Raw genomic sequence first — 22,578 nt, forward strand, 5'->3', positions numbered from 1 at the left:
AAGAGATTGTAGGGCAGGGAGAAGTGGAACGGGAAGCAAGGAATAAAATAATTTGGGTTTTGGAAGGATTGATATAGACAAAGTGCTGTGACATCCAACATTGGATGGCAATGAGGCAGCTAGAAATGTGAACAGCAAGGTCAGGAGTGAAAGAAGGGATGGAGAGAAAAATTTGAGTGTCATCAGCAAAGAATTGATGGAGAAGGTTGAATGATGAGAGGAATGGATTTGAGAGGAGATATGTAGAGGGAGAAAAGAAGGGGACCAAGGAAACAACCTTGGGGAACACCGACAGTGACAGTGGATGGGGGAGAAGTGACGAGGTTCGATGAGACTGCGGAGGTATGTGAGGAGAAACCAGGAAAGAGGGATACCTGAGATACCGAGAGGAAAGGGTAGAATAGATAGTAGGACGGTCAACTGTTTCGAAGGTTGCAGTAATGTCGAGTAGAATGAGAATAGAAGAAAAACCGGCATCAGCAAACTTTAGTTCTGAACTGCGAGTTCCGCCGTATCAGTACAATGGATGGGATAGAACTCGGATTGGAATTGTGGGTAGACAGAGTGAGAGGAAATGTACTGAGTAAGGTGGAAGTGAACCAGTAATTCTAGAAGTTTAGAAAAAAACGTGAAGGGAAATAGCACGATAGTTCTCAGGGGAAGAAGTATCAATGATATGTATTTTTTACGGTGAAGAATGATGATGGCGGTTTTGAAGTTTGCAAAGAAGGCACCAGAGGAAAGGGAGGAGATGGGATATGAGGAGGAGGGAATAGGGTCGTGTGGACAGGAAGTAGGGTGGGCTGTATAAATGAATTTGGAGTAAAGGATGATCAAACAGAGTTGTTTTGAGGTGCAGGTGACGAAAAGATGGGAGGAATGATACAGTGGAGGAAAGGAATGGAGAGGAGGAATGAATGGAGTCGATTTTGAAAGTGTAAAAGTTTGAAAAATCGATGTCAGACGGGAGAGAACAGAAGATAGGGGGGATGGAACCGGAGGAGAGTGGTGGAGAAGATTGTTGAGAGTTTAAAATCGTTGATGGAGACGAAGAGCAAGAGAGGAGATGAGGACCAGAAAATAATCTTGTTTACATTTTTACAAGTCGGATAATAAGTGGGATAGGACGAATGATACGAAGCCAAGTTGTCGGTCGAGGGAGACAATTTCTGAAGCCTTTCTGCTTTGTGCAAGAGGCGTCGTTTTGACCGGAGGATGGCATTGATCCAGGGTTGCGGAGGCTTGTGTGAAGGGAACTGAGGGTGAAGGGGAGCCAGGTAATTGAGGGAGGAAGAAAGTGCATTAGAGATGGAAGTGGATGCTGAGTCGGGATGTAGGAAGATATAACAGTTAGGAGAGAAGAAATGCTATCAATGCTATCTATCATTGAAAGGATGTTATCAACCAGGTAATGCCTTAACTTGTTTTTGTTATTTCCATCGTACCTGTCGGTTTCCTGCTAGCCCCCCCCCCAGCCTCACGTCCTCTTTCTGTTCTTCCACCACCTTCCCACTTCTAGCCCCGCCCACTCCCCCCCCCCAACCTCACGCCCTCTTCCCCTACCGCTCACGCGCCCCTCTCCCACTACCCCACCCCCCTCTTTCTCTCTCTCCCCTTGCCTCTTCCCCCCTCTCTTACCAACACAGTATAGGCAGCTCTCCCGTCGACTTTAGCATTTTCTTGCTGTGGTTGTCCCACCTAATGAAGTTCGCTTGTGTTGCGATCGAAATGTCGTGATTTGTTTTATTTTATTTATTTCTACCTACGTGACTTTACCGAAAGAACCAAAGAGTATGGATTCCTGCAGTCACGAAAGCTTCAAATCAAGAAAGAAATGCTAGAGTTTAAATAACTTGTTGCAGGGGAGCGGAGATTACGACAGAGGGTTGGATTGGCAGGGATAGGGGATGAGGTGGGGGAAAGATGTGGTGATGGAAAGGACGTAGTGTGTTTATAGGGGATGCTTGACAACCGGTGGAAAAAATGAGGTCAAGGATATTACCAAAGGAATGAGTAGGGGAAGATAGATGAAGGTAGAGATTGAATGAATTGACCAGGGGAAGGAGGTAGGAAGCAATAGAGGGAGTGCTGAGATTAAGATTAAAATCATCCAGAAGGGTGGTGATGGGGGGGAATTCAAGATTATCAAAGAAGGAAGAAGGTTGGCCAGGAGGATATTAGATTATGAGCAGAGATACGGAGTGGGGGGAAGATAATAAATGGAATTAGGATTCGAATGAGGGAAAGGGAGGTGAAAGGGAGAGGTTGAGGAGCCAAGACGGGCGAGTGAGAAGACTAATCCCCCCACCTTCTATAATTAGCCAAGGTGTGTGTGGTCAAAGGTGGAGGAGGAGGTGGTCAGGGCGGCAGGAGTCGCAGTGTTGAGTGGAGATATCCAGGTTTCGGTGAGAGCAAGAGCGTGTCATTGACCAATTATGAAAACCAGATTTAACGTAAGTGTAGGGGTGTTGCGGGAGAGGAAGCGGACAAACACACAGGGGTGTCTACACCCACACACAGGGGTGTCTACATCCACGTCCGCAACGGTTAACCCTGGGGGGCTGTGGGTGGTCGCTGGGATTCCCCATAGCCCCACCCCTCGGGGGAAATTGGTTTTAAAGGCGGGGAGCCAGAGGGCTCGTGGTCGAGTATACAAGCTGAACCATCTTCTTGGTTCTTTCGGTAAAGTCACGTAGAAGGGAAGTAATAGAATAATAAAAATAAAACATAATAAAATAATTCTCACGACGTTTCCGCCACAACGCAAGCAGCCGTCCTCAGGTGAAAACCATGTCTGTCGGGGAGACAGCATCTGAATGAAACAGCACACGAGCTTGGAGCATATATATAAGCTGGGTTGGAAGGGGGGGAAAGGGCGCTTCGACAAAATAATTTGCATATCAAGAGGAATTTTGCATATTTATGGGAAATGCAGGAATGTGATTGGTACTACATATGCCCGTGCATTATGCAGGACTCGCAGCATCAAAGGGAGGGGATAGGGGTAGCATTAATAAAGGGAAGGAGTGTTAATAGTATGTAGCTGCAGTAACTAAAACCAACACGTAAACAACTAAAGTATAAACTACATAGTATCATCAGTATACTAACTATACTCTACAATAAGCTGAGTTACTAACAGTAAGTAATACATTACAATTCTACGTCGTAAAAATTATATAATATGCTTCCATCTAAACTTTATTCTCTTACATCACACGAGTCTACACCGTACTATATAGACTCGTGTGATGTAAGAGAATACAGTTTAGATGGAAGCATATTATATAATTTTTACGACGTAGAATTGTAATGTATTACTATATAGACTCGTGTGATGTAAGAGAATAAAGTTTAGATGGAAGCATATTATATAATTTTTACGATGTAGAATTGTAATGTATTACTTACAGTTAGTAACTCAGCTTATTGTAGAGTATAGTTAGTATACTGATGATACTATGTAGTTTATACTTTAGTTGTTTACGTGTTGGTTTTAGTTACTGCAGCTACATACTATTAACACTCCTTCCCTTTATTAATGCTACCCCTATCCCCTCCCTTTGATGCTGCGAGTCCTGCATAATGCACGGGCATTATGTAGTACCAATCACATTCCTGCATTTCCCATAAATATGCTAAATTCCTCTTGATATGCAAATTCTTTTGTCGAAGCGCCCTTTCCCCCCCTTCCAACCCAGCTTATATATATGCTCCAAGCTCGTGTGCTGTTTCATTCAGACGCTGTCTCCCCGACAGACCTGGTTTTCACCTGAGGACGGCTGCTTGCGTTGTGGCCGAAACGTCGTGAGAATTATTTTATTATGTTTTATTTTTATTATTTTATTACTTCCCTTCTACGTGACTTTACCGAAAGAACCAAGAAGATGAATCCCTGCAGTCACGAAAGCTGAACCAGTGAAGACGGAAGACCGGCAGATAGGCCCTGGAACTCCCCTGGCTCGCTGTCCTCAGGGCCGGGCAGGGCAAGCCAGAGGCGCGGCCCTGAGAGCCTCAGAGCCGATGCTCTTATAAGAGCCGGTCTGGTCGGCTGGGTGCCATGATCCGTGCTTAACCAGAGCCGGATCAGACAGCCTCCCCTAGCACTCTTAGCGAAGGACCTAGGAGCAGACCAGCCGGGGATAGTGCTAGGGGTCTTCCCTGTTCAGGATGGGTGAAGGGGCCGTTACCCCTTCAAATGTTGTATCATTGCCCAGTGTTGAAATAAACGTTGTGCCTCAACTACGTCGCCTGTGTCACGAGTGAACCCACTACATAAGTACTAAAATCTAGTTTATTGTAAGTCAATGTGAATATCTAGTTTTAAATTACAGATCAATTAATTTGTAAACAATTCTCTTTACTTACAATGTTACAAGATATAAGAATAGTTCTAGATTTGAAGCTTTCGTGACTGCAAGGATTCATATTCTTAGGTTTTTTTTCGGTAAAGTCACGTAGGTAAAAAATTAAAATAAATAAAAGTAAAATAAAATAATAAAAATAAATAAAAAATTACGACGTTTCGGAGGCAACACAAGCCTCCGTCTTCAGGTGGAACCGTCACAGCCACGACAGCTGTATCAAGTAAAGGAGAGATTACAAGAGATACCACTCCGTATATATAATGGTTGAGGGGGGAAGGGCCAAGAACGGCACACTTTTTATTAATATGGTAAGGTGAGGCTTAAGACTAAGAATAGACTGCATAACAAAAGACGGAGCCTTTGTTATGGAGAGGTGCGGTATGTGACTACGCCTAGCCTACATAACAAAAGTGTGAAAAAGGAAAAACTAAACCTGGTTAAACAAAAACTGGCTGTCTATCAGTAACCTGTAATTGTTGTCTGTCAAATAAGATGGTCCAAATAAGTGTAGTTAAATCTTTTTTGCATGGTTAATCACGTCTTTCCAATGATTACTCAGTTTGTAACCATCATCACGGTTGAAATTATGTCTGTGTTTGTATATTTGTATGGCTTCGTGTACAAACCTTTGATGGTAGCCAGGAGGTTTGCAGAGCACCTTGGTCTCGGAAAAGACAATTTCATGAGAGCCCACAGAGTTGTAGCAATGATCGGCAACGACCGAAGAATCAGTTCTGCCGTGTTTTAGATCTGACTTGTGCTCACGGACACGATCAGAAACATGACATTTCGTTTCTCCAATGTAGCAATCACCACAACTGCAACTCAGTTTGTAGACTCCAGGATACTGTAAGTCAGGAACGACATCCTTCACAGATGGAATCAGATCACGGATTTTATGCACTGTACTGAATCGGACTTGGATCTTATGTTTGTTTAGAATTTTGGAGATCTTTTTGGTCACGCCTGCTATGTATGGTAACGTGATAGTTTTGGTCGGAGTTTCATGTGGTTGTTTCTGTATGGTGGGAGAAATAGCTTGGCGGATGGTGCGGTCAGAGTATCCGTTCATCCTGAGGGCCCGATGTACATGTCTTAATTCACCGGCCAGGTGGTGTTGGTCAGAAATGCCATGGGCTCTGTGGTATAGCGTTTTGATGAGATAATTCTTTTGAGATGGGTGGTGGTGGGAATCCTGTTTCAAGTAGGAATCTGTGTGGGTGGCTTTCCTGTAGACAGAATGTCCCTGGAATGGCACCTTCTACAAACAGAATGACGGTACCCCTATGGGCTCCCCCTTGTCACCAGTGATAGCCAACATGTTCATGGAAAAGTTTGAATCAGACGCCATCCAGACATCCACCCTGCGTCCTTCCCTGTGGAAGAGGTATGTGGATGACACTTTCGTCATCTGGCCACATGGCCTCCCAGCATTGAACCACTTCTTGGACCACATCAATTCCAGACACCCATCCATCAGATTCACCATGGAAGTGGAGAAAGATGGTAAACTACCATTCTTGGATATTCTGTTTGAGAGGAGACCTGACGGATCTTTGGGACATTCTGTCTACAGGAAAGCCACCCACACAGATTTCTACTTGAAACCGGATTCCCACCACCACCCATCTCAAAAGAATGCTCTCATCAAAGCGCTATACCACAGAGCCCATGGCATTTCTGACCAACACCACCTGGCCGGTGAATTAAGACATGTACATCGGGCCCTCAGGATGAACGGATACTCTGACCGCACCATCCGCCAAGCTGTTTCTCCCACCATACAGAAACAGCCACATGAAACTCCGACCAAAACTATCACATTACTATACATAGCAGGCGTGACCAAAAAGATCTCCAAAATTCTAAACAAACATAAGATCCAAGTCCGATTCAGTACAGTGCATAAAATCCGAGATCTGATTCCATCTGTGAAGGATGTCGTTCCTGACTTACAGTATCCTGGAGTCTACAAACTGAGTTGCAGTTGTGGTGATTGCTACATTGGAGAAACGAAACGTCATGTTTCTGATCGTGTCCGCGAGCACAAGTCAGATCTGAAACACGGCTGAACTGATTCTTCGGCCGTTGCCAATCATTGCTACAACTCTGTGGGCTCTCATGAAATTGTCTTTTCCGAGACCAAGGTGCTCTGCAAACCTCCTGGCTACCATCAAAGGTTTGTACACGAAGCCATACAAATATACAAACACAGACATAATTTCAATCGTGATGATGGTTACAAACAGAGTAATCATTGGAAAGATGTGATTAACCATGCAAAAAAGATTTAACTACACTTATTTGGACCATCTTATTTGACAGACAACTATTACAGGTTACTGATAGACAGCCAGTTTTTGTTTAACCAGGTTTAGTTTTTCTTTTTTCACACTTTTGAGATGTAGGCTAGGCGTAGTCACAAACCGCACCTCTCCATAACAAAGGCTCAGTCTTTTGTTATGCAGTCTATTCTTAGTCTTAAGCCTCACCTTACCATATTAATAAAAAGTGTGCCGTTCCTGGCCCTTCCCCCCTCAACCATTATATATACGGAGTGGTATCTCTTGTAATCGCTCATTTACTTGATACAGCTGTCGTGGCTGTGACGGTTCCACCTGAAGACGGAGGCTTGTGTTGCCTCCGAAACGTCGTGATTTTAAATTTTTATTTTATTTTACTTTTATTAATTTTAATTTTAATTTTTTACCTACGTGACTTTACCGAAAAAAAACCTAAGAATATATAAGAATAAGTTTTTTCCCCTTTTTTCTGGCAAAAAAACTGAAACCTTTTTACAAGGAATTATGTCATCATTAACCACAATACTTGTGGTCAGAATGAAAACAAAAAAAACACTGATAATATATGCATTGTCCTTGAAACTGATTGGTCCACACCAGAGAAAGCTTTCTTTTGAGCCCCGTCTCAAACGGTGCTAAACCACAAGACGCCAAAAAAGGGGAAAAACGTATTCTTATATTTTGGTACTGGCAAATTAGGTCTCATGATGATGATGATGAATTACAATGTTACGTCCATTCTCATTACAATACATTAATCAGTGAAAAATGCAACAACTGATAATGTGCACTGATTACAGTTAGTCTGAGTCCAATACAAATTACAGTGTTTTAGGAAGCATGTTACCATGTCTGCCATGGGAATAGAACATTTCCACTGCGAGCTCAGAAGACCAATTGAGGAGACCACTATCCCATGCTCCTGGAAGCCCGGAAGCATTCGTCAATATACTTCAGTGAGACCCTGTCATCCAGTTTCAGTCAATGGACTCGAGTGTGATCCCGGTAATCCGGTTTCATTCAATGGACTTGAGTATGACTCTAGCAATCCGGTTTGAGTCAGTGGCCTGGAGTGCAACCCCGGTAAGACAGTTTGACTCAATGGACTCGAGTTGTGACCCCATAAATTCAGCTTCAGTTGACTCGAGTGCTTTTCGATGCTGCTGCTGCTGCCCTGACAGATAAGAGATTCAAGAAGAAGACGGAACAAGTGCGGATTCTACTGGACGACCTGAAGAATCTCCCTAGGTGAGAGGAATGTTTCTTCACCCGTAATGTGATTCCTGGCTGTTTTACATGGAAACAAAATCAAACAAACTGACTTCATGGTAAGGAGAGTGTTATAGCGAGGACTGCAGTTTCCATTGAAACAGCAAATTAGTTCACAAGCACAGAACGGCAATTTGGTGTGTTCTCAGTGATAACCAAAAGTCACTGTGACCTATAATAGCCTTCCAAAATGTAGTCGGAGGGAACAACTGCCCCTCCCCCTTGCCCCCAAATGGGTAGAGACAGAGACATGTGGAGAGATGCAGAGACACGGGCAGTGAAGGCGACTGTGAGGCTTGAGTATTGCGTTAAGATGTGCAAGTATTAATTGTGTTGTCTCTGAGAGGTTACATTAATCAATTATATACATTTGAAAAAATTACAGATCCTGTTTTTTTTGTAATTCTCACCATAATGTCTGCTAGAGCTATATTTTTTTAATCAGCATGTTTAGAAAAATGTTCCATTATTTATAGTAGATAAAAATGTTGTATGTATTTCAACAGAAAGTGCTCAATAAACGATTAAGCTTTATTTCAATGGTGTCCTGCAACTGTACAGATATTATACAGCACGGATCTTGGTTACTGTCAAATACGGGGGAAATAAAATTCACTGAGAATGTGTAGTGAGGCAGAGTAGCTAATTATATTGTACTGGTGTCAGATTGGACACTAAAGTAGATGACAGTTTTCAAACTTCACTGTTTTAATCATATCTTATTCTTTCATATGGATTCATAGTAGCAGATTAAAGATGTAATTTTAGATTTGTTATCCACTCAATTGTCTGTTCAGGCGCAGAGTGGATTTCGTCTGTTCCTCCTTTAAAAGAGTGAAGACAGCAGCTGTTTACAATGTGGTCGATCGTTTTGGATTGATGGCCGCACTCGCGACCGCCGAATCTTTGATGCGCCATTTGTGCATCGGTTGGCTGCATCGGCCATGCCTGGTCCCGATTTGGTTGATGGTCGACCATTGGCGGCATGGAAGGTTGAAACCGGGAAGTTTGATGGTAGGGTCCTGTATGACATTTATTTTTGACGTCGGCCGCAGTCCATCTTTCGCCTTCATTTATATTTGTGGCATGGAGTGAGGCTGCTGTGATCCAGAAGGGGTGACGTGATTTCAGGCGAACAGGCAGCACTGGGTTTATGTCCAGATGTATCGCAAGGTGCGGGTTGACGAGAATTTATTTGGTACTCCCTGACGGCCACTGTTTCACGACGGATATGCGGCGGAGCAATCTGGGTGAGCACTGGGAGCCACTGGGTCGGCATCGACTTCAGCATACCTGAAATGGCACGCATTGCGATGTTTAGTTGTGTGTCGATAACTTGAGTGTGAGCACTGTGTCCCCACACAGATGAGCAATACTCTCCCATCGAATAAACGAGGGCGAGTGTGCAGTCCGTAGTGTTTGCGCATCACAGCCCCAACTGGTTCCTGCCAATCTTGATTTGAAGCTATCGTGACTGCAGGAATCCATACTCTTTGGTTCTTTTGGTAAAGTCACGTCGGTAGAAAAAATTATAGATCACGACGTTTCAACGTTTCGATCGCAACACAAGCGACCGTCTTCAGGTGTATGGTTCCTGCCAGTTTATGGATAATGTTCATGCGGGTTTTCTTCTTGTTGCTTAACCACTCAATGTGTTGCTTGAGAGTGAGACTTTGATTGAGCACCACTCAAAGGTATTTTGGGAGTGGGCCATTGGTGACGTTTTACCACAAAACGCGATCTTCAGCGTACTTTTTTCCTCTGCGGTGTTGAGATGGAATGCTGGGGATGCTGTCTTAGTTGGATGTGGCTTAAGTCGCCAGGAGTAGTAATAATCTTCCAATTTGATAATTGTTTTTTTACCCTTCTATCTGGCAACAAAACTGACACCTTTTTACAAGGAGTCATGTTTGCATAGACCGCAATACTCGCAGTCATAATACAAACAAAAGAACATAACTCTGATAATGTGCACTGTCCTTGAAGTTGATTGGTCCACACCCGAGACAGCTTTCCTTAGAGCCTAGTCTCACATGGGTTGGACCAGATGACGCCAAAAGGCGCACAACTCAAAGACAATGCACCATCAGAGTATGAGAGCTCGGGGCAAGCATCCCATAGTGTAGATGCTTGCCCTGAGCTCTCATACTCTGATGGTGCATTGTTCCCATAGTGTAGAAGCTTGCCCCGAGCTCTCATACTCTGATGGTGCATTGTCTTTGAGTTGTGCGCCTTTTGGCGTCATCTGGTCCAACCCATGTGAGACTAGGCTCTAAGGAAAGCTGCCTCGGGTGTGGACCAATCAACTTCAAGGACAGTGCACATTATCAGAGTTATGTTCTTTTGTTTGTATTATGACTGCAGGTATTGCAGTCTATGCAAACATGACTCCTTGTAAAAAGGTGTCAGTTTTGTTGCCAGATAGAAGGGTAAAAAACCAATTATCATATTTTTACTGGCAAATGAGGTTCCCATCGTGTAGATGCTTGCCCCGAGCTCTCATACTTTGATGGTGCATTGTCTTTGAGTTGTGCGCCTTTTGGCGTCATCTGGTCCAACCCATGTGAGACTAGGTTCTAAGGAAAGCTGTCTCGGGTGTGGACCAATCAACTTCAAGGACAGTGCACATTATCAGAGTTATGTTCTTTTGTTTGTATTATGACTGCAGGTATTGCGGTCTATGCAAACATGACTCCTTGTAAAAAGGTGTCAGTTTTGTTGCCAGATAAAAGGGTAAAAAAACAATTATCATATTTTTACTGGCAAATGAGGTTCCCATAGAATCTTCCAATTTCTTTAGGTCGGTGTTCAAGATGTTTTGAGCTGCGCTGAGTGTCGTCGCTTGATTGGCCAGTGCTATATTGTCTGCCTAAATGAACTTGCGGCTTAATGTGGTCGCTGGTATAATGATTAAACAGGGCTGGTGCTAATACCGACCTCTGCGGTGGGCAATTTTGTAGAGTTCGTGGAAGGTTGATCTGGTTTACGAGATAGACACGAAATTTCAGTTACTGAGCATACTGGCGATGAGGCGAACCGTTTTTTCGCACCGTGTCGTATGCAGAGGACAGGGCTATTAAAGCAGCCGCTGTTTTCTGTTTATGCTGACAGCCGGCTTCGATGTGTGATGTCAAGGCGAGGACCTGGTCACGACAGCTTTGTTGTAGATGAAAACCTGCCTGCTTAGGTGGTATGGTGGCTTCCAAGAGAGGAGAGAGGAGAGCTATCAGTACTCACTCCAGTTGCTTGTAGGCTGTACGAAGACGAGAGATTGGCTTGTAGCTGTGCAGGTTATCAGCATATTTTTTCTGGCTTGAGGAGAGCAATGACTTTTGCGTTTCTTCAAAGTCTTGGTAGCTTGCTGATTTTTGAAGAAAGTTTTGCCAGCCAGGTTCTTTTGCTGCTAAGGTGTTTTAGGAATTCCGGGTAAATTCCATATATTCCTGTGGCTTTACCTGCCTTTGTTACCGTCAGTGCGACATATATTTCTTCCAGAAGCACAGCTGCAAACAGAGGAGAGTTTTTGACACTGGTGGAAAGTGTATGTTTTTGCGAATTGTTTTACTGTGCGTTCTTGTTTTTGACTTCCGATTGTTTTTTCATTGTCAAGAAGCTGCGCCGCTTTTCCAATAGCAGTTGCCTTAGGAGTTTGATATTCTGAGGGTGCTGCTCCACCGAGTTTTCGCAGTAACACCATGCCCTGCGGCTGGAGTGCATGAAGTCAAAAGCCTCCATCATTGCTGCCTACTTTGCTCATCTGGCAGAATCTAGTAACTGCAGAAGGGCTGTGGCGATCTCTGGGTCGCCGGTGCTTTGAGGTTCTCGAAGTAGGTTTTCACTTTTCGCAGTCCAGCTAGGGGTGTATGACTTCCGATAGCCCCGCGGGATCAGATCCCTGGCAACTTTCTTCATGAGCGCGATGAACTGCTCAAAGTTTTCAGGGTTCATGGAGATGTGGTTGATGTTCTTTATCACCGCAGCCATAAAACTAGGCCAATTTGCCCGTCCAAAGTTCCAGTGGGGTCTTGGTGTGCTGGTGATTACTGGGATTTCGTGGCCAACATGGATGACCATGGGCTTGTGTTGGCTGTGCGGCAAACAAGGCAGGACTTTGCACATGATGGGCAAAGGCTTGCCATTCTTGTCTTTGATTACAAAGCACAGGTCTGGGTTATATTCCTTATTCCACCGTGCAGAGTGGGATATGCCTTGTTGCTTGGCATCAAAAACGAGGAAGAGGTTTTGTGCAGATGCCCAATGCAGGATTGTTTGCCTGCCAGGTTGTTAACTAGGTAGCCCTACATAGTGTGATGGCTATTGAAGTCGCCTATGTAGATCATGGGATGTTGCATCACTTACAATGGTGGTAGGTGCCAGGTTTTTGTTGGCGGTTTACAGATATTGTATATGCAGAGACCGGCAATTATTGTCCTAATTTGTGAAGTAGTCTGTCTGAATAGCTTTTGTTGCATCTTTTATGATAATAATATACGTATCAAACTTGATTTGAAGCTTTCTTGACTGCAGGAATTACACTTCGGTTCTTTCGGTAAAGTCACGTAGACAGAAGATAAATTAAATAATAGAATACGACGTTTCGGTTGCAACACAAGCAACCGTCATCAGGTAGAACTAAATTTGAGAGAGAGACAGAACACAGACACGGAGACCCACAGACAGACACACAAGCAGAGAGAGACAACACAGACACACAGAGAGAGACACACAACATAGACACACAGAGACCCAATGTCTCTGTGTCGAGGCCTTAAATTGAGAGGGGGGGGGGTTGGCAGAGAGAGAGGTGGGTCTGCTGGAGCAGCTGCTGGGGCAGCTGCTGGAGCAGCTGCTGGAGCAGCTGCTGGAGCAGCTGCTGGAGCAGCTGCTGGAGCAGAAGAATTCCCTAATCAAGACTTTGCACCATAGAGCCCAATGCATCTCTGACCAGGAACACATTGCCAGTGAACTCAAGCACGTACACCAAGCTCCTAAGGCTAATGGTTACTCCAACTACACAATCCGCAAAGCCATCACTCCAACCATGAAAAAGGACCCTCTTGAGGAGCCATTCAAAACTATCACCTACCCTACATTGCGGGGATCACAAAAGAGATCTCCGAAATCTTGAATAAACACAAGATCCAGGTCCGATTCAACACATTACATAAAATCCGTGATCTGGTTCCGTCTGTAAAAGATGTGATTCCGGACATACAGTACCCTGGCATTTACAAACTGAGTTGCCTCTGTGGTAGCTGTTACATTGGAGAAACCAAACGACATGTCTCTGACCGCATCCGTGAACATAATGCAGACCTAAAACACGGAAGGAACAACACCTCGGCCGTGGCAGATCACTGTTATAATTCAGTGGGCTCACATGACATTGATTTCTCCATGACAGAGGTTCTTTGCAAGCCATCTGGCTACCATGAGAGGTTCGTTAATGAGGCTATTCACATATACAAACAGCGACAATTTCAACCGAGAAGATGGATTCTGGCTCAGCAATCATTGGAAGGATTAAATCAACCATTTCGGGTCTTAATTGATTGTGTTCACGCTTACGGTGACTTTCAGACCGCATTCCATTTTCTGCTCCCCCCTCCTTTTTTCCGAATATAGATGGACTCGTCCATCTGGCAAACTGCCAAATCGCTGTCTATGGTGCTGACGTTAGGAAAAAACCGCCACTTTTTTCAAATTTTCTTTCTGTGGATTTCACACCTAATGATGATTGCTTGTGTTGCAGTCGGAACGTCGTGAGAATTTGTATTATTTTATATTAATATTCTTTTATTATTTCCCTTCTACGTGACTTTACCGAAAGAACCAAGAATATGAATAAGACTATGGCTATTCAAAGCGGCTCTGATGGACAGGCGCTGTATGGATTATTACATTGCACAGTCATAACAGGTGGTGGTAGATTGGGGAATCCTTCATCCAGTAATAGTTTGAACATGGCTGATGATGATGAATCGGTTTAGGGTGCTTAAGTCTGACTGGTCATGAAAACCATATCCAAACACACTTTTTAAAAATCACATGGTGTAGTAATGGAATTTACGTGATTTAATATGTATGATAGCAGAGGGTTGTCTTAAAAAACTCTCATCCTCAATCATGTTTTATAGGTTTGACAATTCCACCATACCAACCCTGTTGAGGATGAGCAACATCCGTGATCCATACAACGTCGAGGAGAGATCTGTCCTTGCAAAAACTTTCCACAAGGAAGGGGGGATAGGTGAGTGCTGCCCCTTACTACAAGCCACACATTCTGTCACAATAAGTATTTATGTGTGAATTATTATGTTTGTGTGTGCATCCTTGTATTCTTATGTGAACCCTTGTTTTTCTGTTTGAATCCTCGGCTGTGATTCATTAACATGGCAGCTTTTGTACACATCTCATATTTACACTGTGCACGCATTAATTTGGCATGATATTTCATGGTAATATACGTAAATAACTGGCAATGCAAATCTGTATGAGCCATGCCTCTTTTAGGTCATCTGTCAAATGTGCAGCTCCCTGATTGGTCACTTCTGTCTTTAAGCGCTTACACGCAGCCATGAGCACTTCTCTTCCTTTAAAGGGCAAAGTCTGTGAACTTCAGTTATGCTTCTTAAATTAGTAAACATGCATCAAATACTTGGATTTGCTAAAGCATGACTGCACGTGAATTAATGCATTAATCCATTAATATAAACGACATGTTCCTGAGTGATTTTGTGGCACATTATAAACATGCAAGGTTTTCAGGTACGTTATGTAAAGTGCATCAGTTTTTAGTTTTATAAGAGCATAGAAAGAACTCCTAAATACATGAAAAGATTCTACTCAGTTAACATGCATTTTAACTTTTCTGCACTGGATCACCTCAGCTACAAAACCATAATTAAAATAGCAGACTATCAACAAATATAGTAGGTTCTCTAAATCCCTCCACCCATGACCGCACACACCAGAAAAAAACCATCACATACAGCCCACTGCTAAAAATGTGGAATCTCCCCCTACCGATATAAGCACAGGAGGAAGTTACACCTCGGTATTTTGTAGCCAGTACCATGGTCGTTTTTTTTTTATTTAACTACGAGGGAGGTTCTTGCCATGCTTCTTGTAATTGTGGTTCAGGCTTAATGAAAAACATGTTGGCATAAACTACCACAAAGCCTCGGCTAAAAACAAATATGGATCATAGCAGGAAGTTGCCCCTTCCCCCCACGATGTAAGTAATAAACACAATAGCACGTGGTTTGGCACTGTAGATTTATTTGCTTGTAATGTGAGAATGTAAAATATAATGAATACAAAAAATTGCTAATGACTGCTAGTAAGTGCGTGGAAATAAACACGCAAGTGATCAAGGGACCTGCAGACTTGACAGATGGCCAATAGGAGGAATGGCTCTCACGAACATTGGCATTCCCCGCTATTGAAGCATCCAATCATGAAATAACACTTTTTAGGACTAAGTCATTGTGTGTGCAGTACACATGTAGACTTTCTTAACCAAACTGACGTTATTGTCCAGGAATAGGGGGCAATACCTCGACATAGAAGCATGGAGCACAAGATTATTGAGGTTGTGATGCACTCAGCAGATATCTTTCACCCATGCATGTATATGTTAGGGTTGCTGCAATCACTTATTTTATGATACAATATTGCATATAATGATATGATCATTACCATGATATTTTTAAAATCTACTTTGTAATTCTATTTAACTTTTTCATCGTGTTCTTTATGTGCTACAAATACATGTCATTACGTTTATAAAAAAAGCAGTTCACTAACAGAAGCCTGCTAAAGGTCTTCTAATCATTGGCGCTTCTGAGTCATTCTCTAGAAATATGACAATATAGCAAACTGAACAATATTATTGTGCCGGTTCTATTTTACCTTTTCTCTAGTATTGTCACATTGCAGCAACCATACTGCATTTTTATTGTGTGCATGTAATTGTGTATACATGAAATTATATGCATGTGTAATAACGACTTGACACGCTTCTCTTGAGATGGCACTTTATTGAAGACGCGTTCACTTGACATCAGGCGGAGACCCCACTGCAACAGCCCTGAGTCTCCCGTGCATTTCCCTTATATACCAACCGAGGCCACTCCTCCCTTCTCGTTCATTCTTGCTGACTCTGGATGCTCGCTCCACCGGCAGACTCTACCCACCTCTTCCGTCACCTGACCACACTCCTTTCTCCATCATTCCCGTAGCCACCAGTCCCGTCGCAGTTACAACTGATACACCTGTCATTACCTCCCATGGACACTGGTGCATTCGCACTGTAGGCTGATTTCCCTGTCATTACCTCCCGTGGCTACTAGTGCAATTGCACTGTAGGCTGACTCCCCTGTCATTACCTCCCGGGGCCACTAGTCCACTCACAGCGCATGTAGGCTCTTGCCATTAAATCACCCCCTCCCTCCCCTTCTTAAAAATATGGCCGTCCCGGCTAATACCAAGACTAAAAAATAATTCAACAATTACAACAGAATGAAAAACCACATCCGCATAGAAAGAACTCGTCGCTTGACCATGGAAACCAACAACAATACAATATGACGAGTAAGTGGTGCAAGCCACCTCACATGAACAACAACAACTGTAGTGGGATACGTACAAAAAAATGTTTGGCCTTGGGAATCGAAAGTCCACTTTGTGGTTTGGAGGGCTGCTGTCGCAGCCGTAAAGTACTCGACTGGGTTTTTGACGCCGGTCCACCGCATGTGGTGGATTCTTGTGGGCCTCTGAGACTCAGAAGATTGCGTTCTGTTGGCAGCACAATGCATTTGGGCGGGGATGGAAGTATGGTTTGAGGCGTGATGGGTGGACAAACCAATGACGACGCCCCGCCTGTACTCGCACGCACTGTGGCCGATTGACTTCCACAATCTCGATTGGTCCTCATCACGAGTGGTGAAACTTAGGTGATGTCCGCAGCGGCACCTGAGGACAATGCAGCCACGCTCTGTCACCGACATTCAAAGGAAGCACGTGCTCACGCCACCCTGTGCTCTTCTCATTAGCGGCTTGTGCCCTGGCAGTATTTTCCCTTTCCACAGCATGTGCCTCCGACACCCGGTCGAGCGTAACCTGCAGCAGCACGGATACGTCCCGTATTTATTTGGGACATGCAAGTCCTAGTCTGTTTGTGCCTCATTCACTGCTTGACAGAGCATAGCTGTTATCATCCTATTCAAGTGTTCTACCATCCCATCCATTTGAGGATAGTATGGGGATATTCTAATCGTTTTAGTACCCAATGCATCGCACACCTTCCGCAGCAGCTTAGATGAAAATTTTGGACCCTGGTCAGGGAGAAGCTGCTCTGGGGAACCCTTGTCCAACACGTAGCCGTGTAGGAATGCGTCAGCAATGGATGCAGCTGTCTGGTCTGGTAATGGCCAAGCCATTGGCCACCTGGTAAAATATTCCACCCCACAAGGAGAAATTTGTTACCCTTTTGTGAACAGGGAAAGGGACCCAGGATATCTAGTATGACCAATTCGTTGATACGGGACATCGTGATGGACTGCAAAGGGGGCTAAGATTTTTGCAACGGGGGCTTCTGGCGTGGACACTCCATGCAACCCACGACCAAGTGATGGATTTCGGTCGACATTCTAGGCCAATAAAAATCTCACTGCAAGGTCAAAAGTGTCTTACAGCGTCCAAGGTACAGTAGCTTAATGTGATGCACTACACGCGTCAGCATACCCCATAGGGAAGTGGAGACCACCAGGCACCGATGATGGGTGACGCCATCCCACCGCATCAAAAGTCCATCGTGGATAACGAACCGCGAGATTCCTGCCGAGGCAGGGGTATTCCGCTTTGTTTCCGTGCAATGCTGCAAAGCCAACAACGAACCATCCTCCAACTGCAGCTGTCCCCATTCTGCATGCATCAGCCCCAGTGTGCTGTCTCTATGCCCATGCACCGCGGTAGGCTCTGCTTCCCTCAGAGAAGCCACGACTGCCGGTGACACAGATGCAGATGGTTTACAGCGTGCCCCGCCCGACGCACATGCACACAGTTCCCGTGAAGCAGCCGAGATAACACATCCTCGTTATTGTGTCTTGTAGTATTTCCAACTAGCGTGAGAGCTGGCCGGCACGTTGGTCTAGCCGCAGAGAGTACTGCAGGGCCACATGGTCAGTGCGGACCACGAAGTCTCTGCCATTGAGGAAGGGCCTGTATTGCTGTATAAAACAGAACATTGGCAGCAGCTCTCTCTGGGTAACACAATACCGCTGGTCAGCCAGTGACAGAACACGACTACCATAGGCGATTACCCTCTCGACTCCATTCTTTACTTGAGACAGCACAGCCCCTATACCCAGATCATTCACGTCCATGTATAGGATGAAGGGCAGAGAAAAATGGAGCGGCAGTCACGTGGTGTGACAAACATAACCTCTTCCTCTTCTCCCCATTTGAACTTCTGGTTTTTGGCAGTCAATACATTCAAGGACTTTGCAATGGTCGCGAGTCGTGGAACGAAGTGTCGATAATAGGACTCGATCCCGAGAAAACTGTACACCTCACCCACAGACTTTGGGGTTGGCCAATCCCGCACACACGCCATTTTGTCGGGGTCTGTCGCTATTCCAGATGCGCTCACAATGTGTCCCAAATACCGTACAGAGGATTGTAATACATTACATTTAGTGGGCTTCAATTTCAAATTAGCAGAGCATACCCTCGATAACACCGTACGCGATCATTGCAAATGCTCCTCGAATGTGCGACCAAACACGATCATACCATCCAAATAAATGAGGCACGATTTCCATTGCAGTCCTGCCAGAACCAACTCCATGAGCCTCTTGAACGTGGCAGGCACCGAATGCAACCGCATAGGGAAACAATTAAACTGATACAGTCTGTGAGGCATACGGAACTCAGTTTTTGGTTTATATGACTCATCCAGGGGTAGTTGCCAAAACCCGGACAGCAAATCTAGCATAGAAAAAAACTAGCACCCAACAATGCATCCAACGAATCGTCCATTCGCAGAAGCGGGTATGCATCAGACACCGATGCCTTCTTCAGAATACGGAAGTCAACACAGAACCTTGGACTACCGTCTGACTTTTTCACCAGCACCACAGGGTACCTCAAGGACTGGTCGATGGCAAGATTATATCCGCTGCCAACATATCGTCCGCTGACTGTTTCACATGTTCCTTCTCTACCGGACTCATCTGATATGAGTTCTGGTCGAATAGGGACTTCGTCTCCCGTATCAATGTGGTGCTGCAATAGAGAAGTACGACCAATGTCGAACTTGCCCTTATCGAAAACATCTGAAAACTGCAGGAATGACTTAAATTCGCCCTGTTGTCCCTTAGACAAATTAGGATTCTCGTCACAAAGGGTTTCTGCCCATGTTTCATCTGACTCGGCTCTCTACTCCACCTCTCCCACCATATCTGTCGCTGCTGAGTCTCCCGCCTCAAAACACGCAGGCATCGCATGAGCCAACACGGTACCCACTTGTTCCTCCCACATTTAACACTTTCAGAAATGGCTCTTGGTTTGCTCTTAGGATTGTCTGCACACCCACCAGCGCAAGCCCGTGGGTCGCTCTGTTGGACGGCATCAGGAGAACTGCCGCATCTGGATCGGCCGAATGCAACCGCTTGCGGTACCGCAAGAAAACCAACATCTGCATGCCTGGTGGGATCTCTACCAATTCCCTCACCAAGCCTGAATCACGACGTTTGCATCCACTTTCCTTCCAACAGAATCCAACAAAAACAACCACTGCCCTGATGCCATCTCTATACACCTCTGATCCGTCAAAAATTTGAGTGGTATTCTATTCAAAAAGGCGGCACCCAAAAGGCATGGTACAGCCATATTTTTTAAATAAAAACGGGCCATGACATCGCAATCCCTCCAATCCTTACACACATTTCATCCTGGCCCACGATCCCCATGCTTCCTCCATTAGCCACCATACATGCCCTCACAACCGATGTCACGCAGCGGTATTTCGATGGAAGCATGCCATATATCAATTCCGACATAATGGTGCGCGATGCGACAGTGTCAATTAAGACATGCACCTCTATCCCATCAATGGAGCCGGCTTCTGCCGACGTGCCTGCGGCAGCCGCCTACCTCCTCCATTGAATGCCCGACTTGGGCCATCCGCCTAGAGTCGAAACCCACCATTCACCCACGACCGACACAACCGACACGACTGATGCGACCGACGAAGTATGCAAGATGATAATGGAGCCCGGAGGACATGACTGCCTAGATGTGTGAGGTGATGGTTTGGGCCAGGTATCTGTCATGCCGTGACTCGCCTGCCATAGTTGTGGAGTGGCCGTTGGCGAGAAGATAGATGCTGGCGACGTCATAGTCTGGGAGTCGCTCCGACATCCCTGCACGATGTGCCCCGGTTGACCGCACTTGAAGCAGGCAATGGCGGGCCCTCGTTGCAGAGCCGTCACCTTTCCCCTTGGTCACTATCTTTGAGGCCGTCGCGAAGTCTCTCCCTGGCATTGGGCCACCCGTGTACCGCCGCCGTCACCTCCTCCCCCAGCTCTGGATCCTCCTCCATTGACGTCGCTGCACTTCCCGCTGACCGGGCTGTCGAGGCCCCACCCAACATCAGATCACCCGACCATGCCACCACACGAGGCCGCCGGTTCATCCCCTCATTGTCTGCAGGCATCGGGCCGCCCACAGGGAGGTCTGCACCTCCTCCTCCACAATTGGCAACACGACCCCCATCTATTGCACCAACACCAGCATTTTCTCCATCACCAGAGAATCCAGCGCCATCTCGTTCAGCTGCGGGTACACTACCTGGCCCAGCACCATCAACGCACTGCGATAAGTGAGGGGCGTCTCAGCTTGCTCTCGCTTTCACTGCAGGAACTTCCTCCGCGTACTTGACAGGGAATCGAACACGGCCACCATTTTACCATTCGCCTCTTGTAGCATAGCCCCTACGCTCCTACGGCACAGCTCGGAACACCTCGAGGGCATCGTTGTCAAGGGCGGTAGGCAAGGCTCTCAGCGCTTCCTCTTCTGACCATCCCATGGTTTGATACGCTGCCTAGAACCTTCTGGTAAAAGCGCCCCAGTCGCCTCCTGCTGCTACGAATTATTTCCCGCACCGCCGGAGCTGTAATTTAGTTATCTTGCAAAATGGCGGCTGTCAATTGAACGGTTTCTACCACAGGGACTCCCACTATGCTCTCCGCTGCTCCTCCTCTCGCCGCAGCTGTGGCAAGTTGCACAGTGAGCTGCGAGACCACTGCTAACAGCCGGTCCAGCCATCCCGTTACCTCTTCCCATTCTTTATTTATTTGTTGCTGTCGGGCGGCCTCCTCTCTCCTCGTTACCACTGCTGCTCCCTCTTCCCCTGTGGAGCTGCTCACCCAGTCCCCGCCACCCGGGGCTGCTGCAGGGGGGTCTCTTCCCCATCCGAAGTCGTCGGTGAGTTATTCTTGCGGCCATGGCATGATAACACCCCACTTCTAACACCAGTTGTAATGACGACTTAACACGCTTCTTATGAGATGGCACTTTATTGAAGACATGTTCACTTGACATCATGCGGAGAACCCACTGCAACAGCCCCGAGTCTCCCGCGCATCTCCCTTATATACCAACCAAGGCCACTCCCCTCTTCTGGATAATTCTTGCTGACTCTGGATGCTCGCTCCACCGGCAGACTCTACTGTCCTCTTCTGCCACCTGACCATGCTCCCTTCTCGATCATTCCTGTAGCCACCGGTCCCTTCGCACTCACAACTGATACCCCTGTCATTACCTCCTGTGGCCACTAGTGCATTCGCACTGCAGACTGACTCTCCTGTCATTACCTCCTATGGCCTCTAGTGCATTTGCACTGTAGGCTGACTCCCCTGTCATTACCTCCTGTGACCACTAGTCCACTCAACCGCATGTAGGCTCTACTGTCATTACACATGTATTCTATGTGTGGGAGGAAATGTTGGAAATATACATTTACTTATATGCATTAAAAAAATATGCTACGTTGGTATTTGTATGTAGTGTGTATTAATTCATCATTAGCATTGAACTGCTGAACCTATTGCTGAACTCAAAAATAGAATATAATTGACCATTCATTTAACTATTATTTATTTATTTAATACATACTAAATTGTTGGTTTAGTCATTCGTGCATTCATTCAATTACGAATTGCAGCCCATAGCTTCATGTGTAAACCTTATTTTTTCTGTGTAAATCCATGCGTTCTTGGTGGAACCCTTGTCTTCTTGACTTCTTTCCTTCATACAGTGAGGGAAAAAGATATTTGATCCCCTGCTGATTTTGTACGTTTGCCCACTGACAAAGAAATGATCAGTCTATAATTTTAATGGTAGGTTTATTTGAACAGTGAGAGACAGGATAACAACAAAAACATCCAGAAAACGCATGTCAAAAATGTTATGAATTGATTTGCATTTTAATGAGGGAAATAAGTATTTGACCCCCTCTCAGTCAGAAAGATTTCTGGCTCGCAGGTGTCTTTTATACAGGTAACGAGCTGAGATTAGGAGCACACTCTTAAAGGGGGTGCTCCTAATCTCAGCTTGTTACCTGTATAAAAGAC

The 22,578-nt window shown here is 45.4% G+C and overlaps 1 protein-coding gene across 4 annotated transcripts in view; it reads left to right on the forward strand.

Moving 5' to 3' along the window:
* Nucleotides 1-22,578, forward strand: part of LOC133359160 (uncharacterized) — a 195,292-nt gene that overhangs the window by 16,419 nt on the left and 156,295 nt on the right. For all 4 annotated transcript variants that reach the window (XR_009757154.1, XM_061577563.1, XM_061577564.1 and 1 more), the window contains exons 3-4: nucleotides 7,852-7,918; nucleotides 14,077-14,189. Coding sequence is in view for 3 of the 4 variants with exons in the window: in XM_061577563.1 (XP_061433547.1) it covers nucleotides 7,852-7,918; nucleotides 14,077-14,189 (180 nt within the window). In the remaining variant the exon portion in view is untranslated. The remainder of the gene's footprint in view (nucleotides 1-7,851; nucleotides 7,919-14,076; nucleotides 14,190-22,578) is intronic.

This window comes from Lethenteron reissneri, chromosome 64 (assembly GCF_015708825.2).
Source record: "Lethenteron reissneri isolate LAM-NWPU_2019-01 chromosome 64, ASM1570882v1, whole genome shotgun sequence".
Classification (NCBI taxonomy): Eukaryota; Metazoa; Chordata; class Hyperoartia; order Petromyzontiformes; family Petromyzontidae; genus Lethenteron; species Lethenteron reissneri.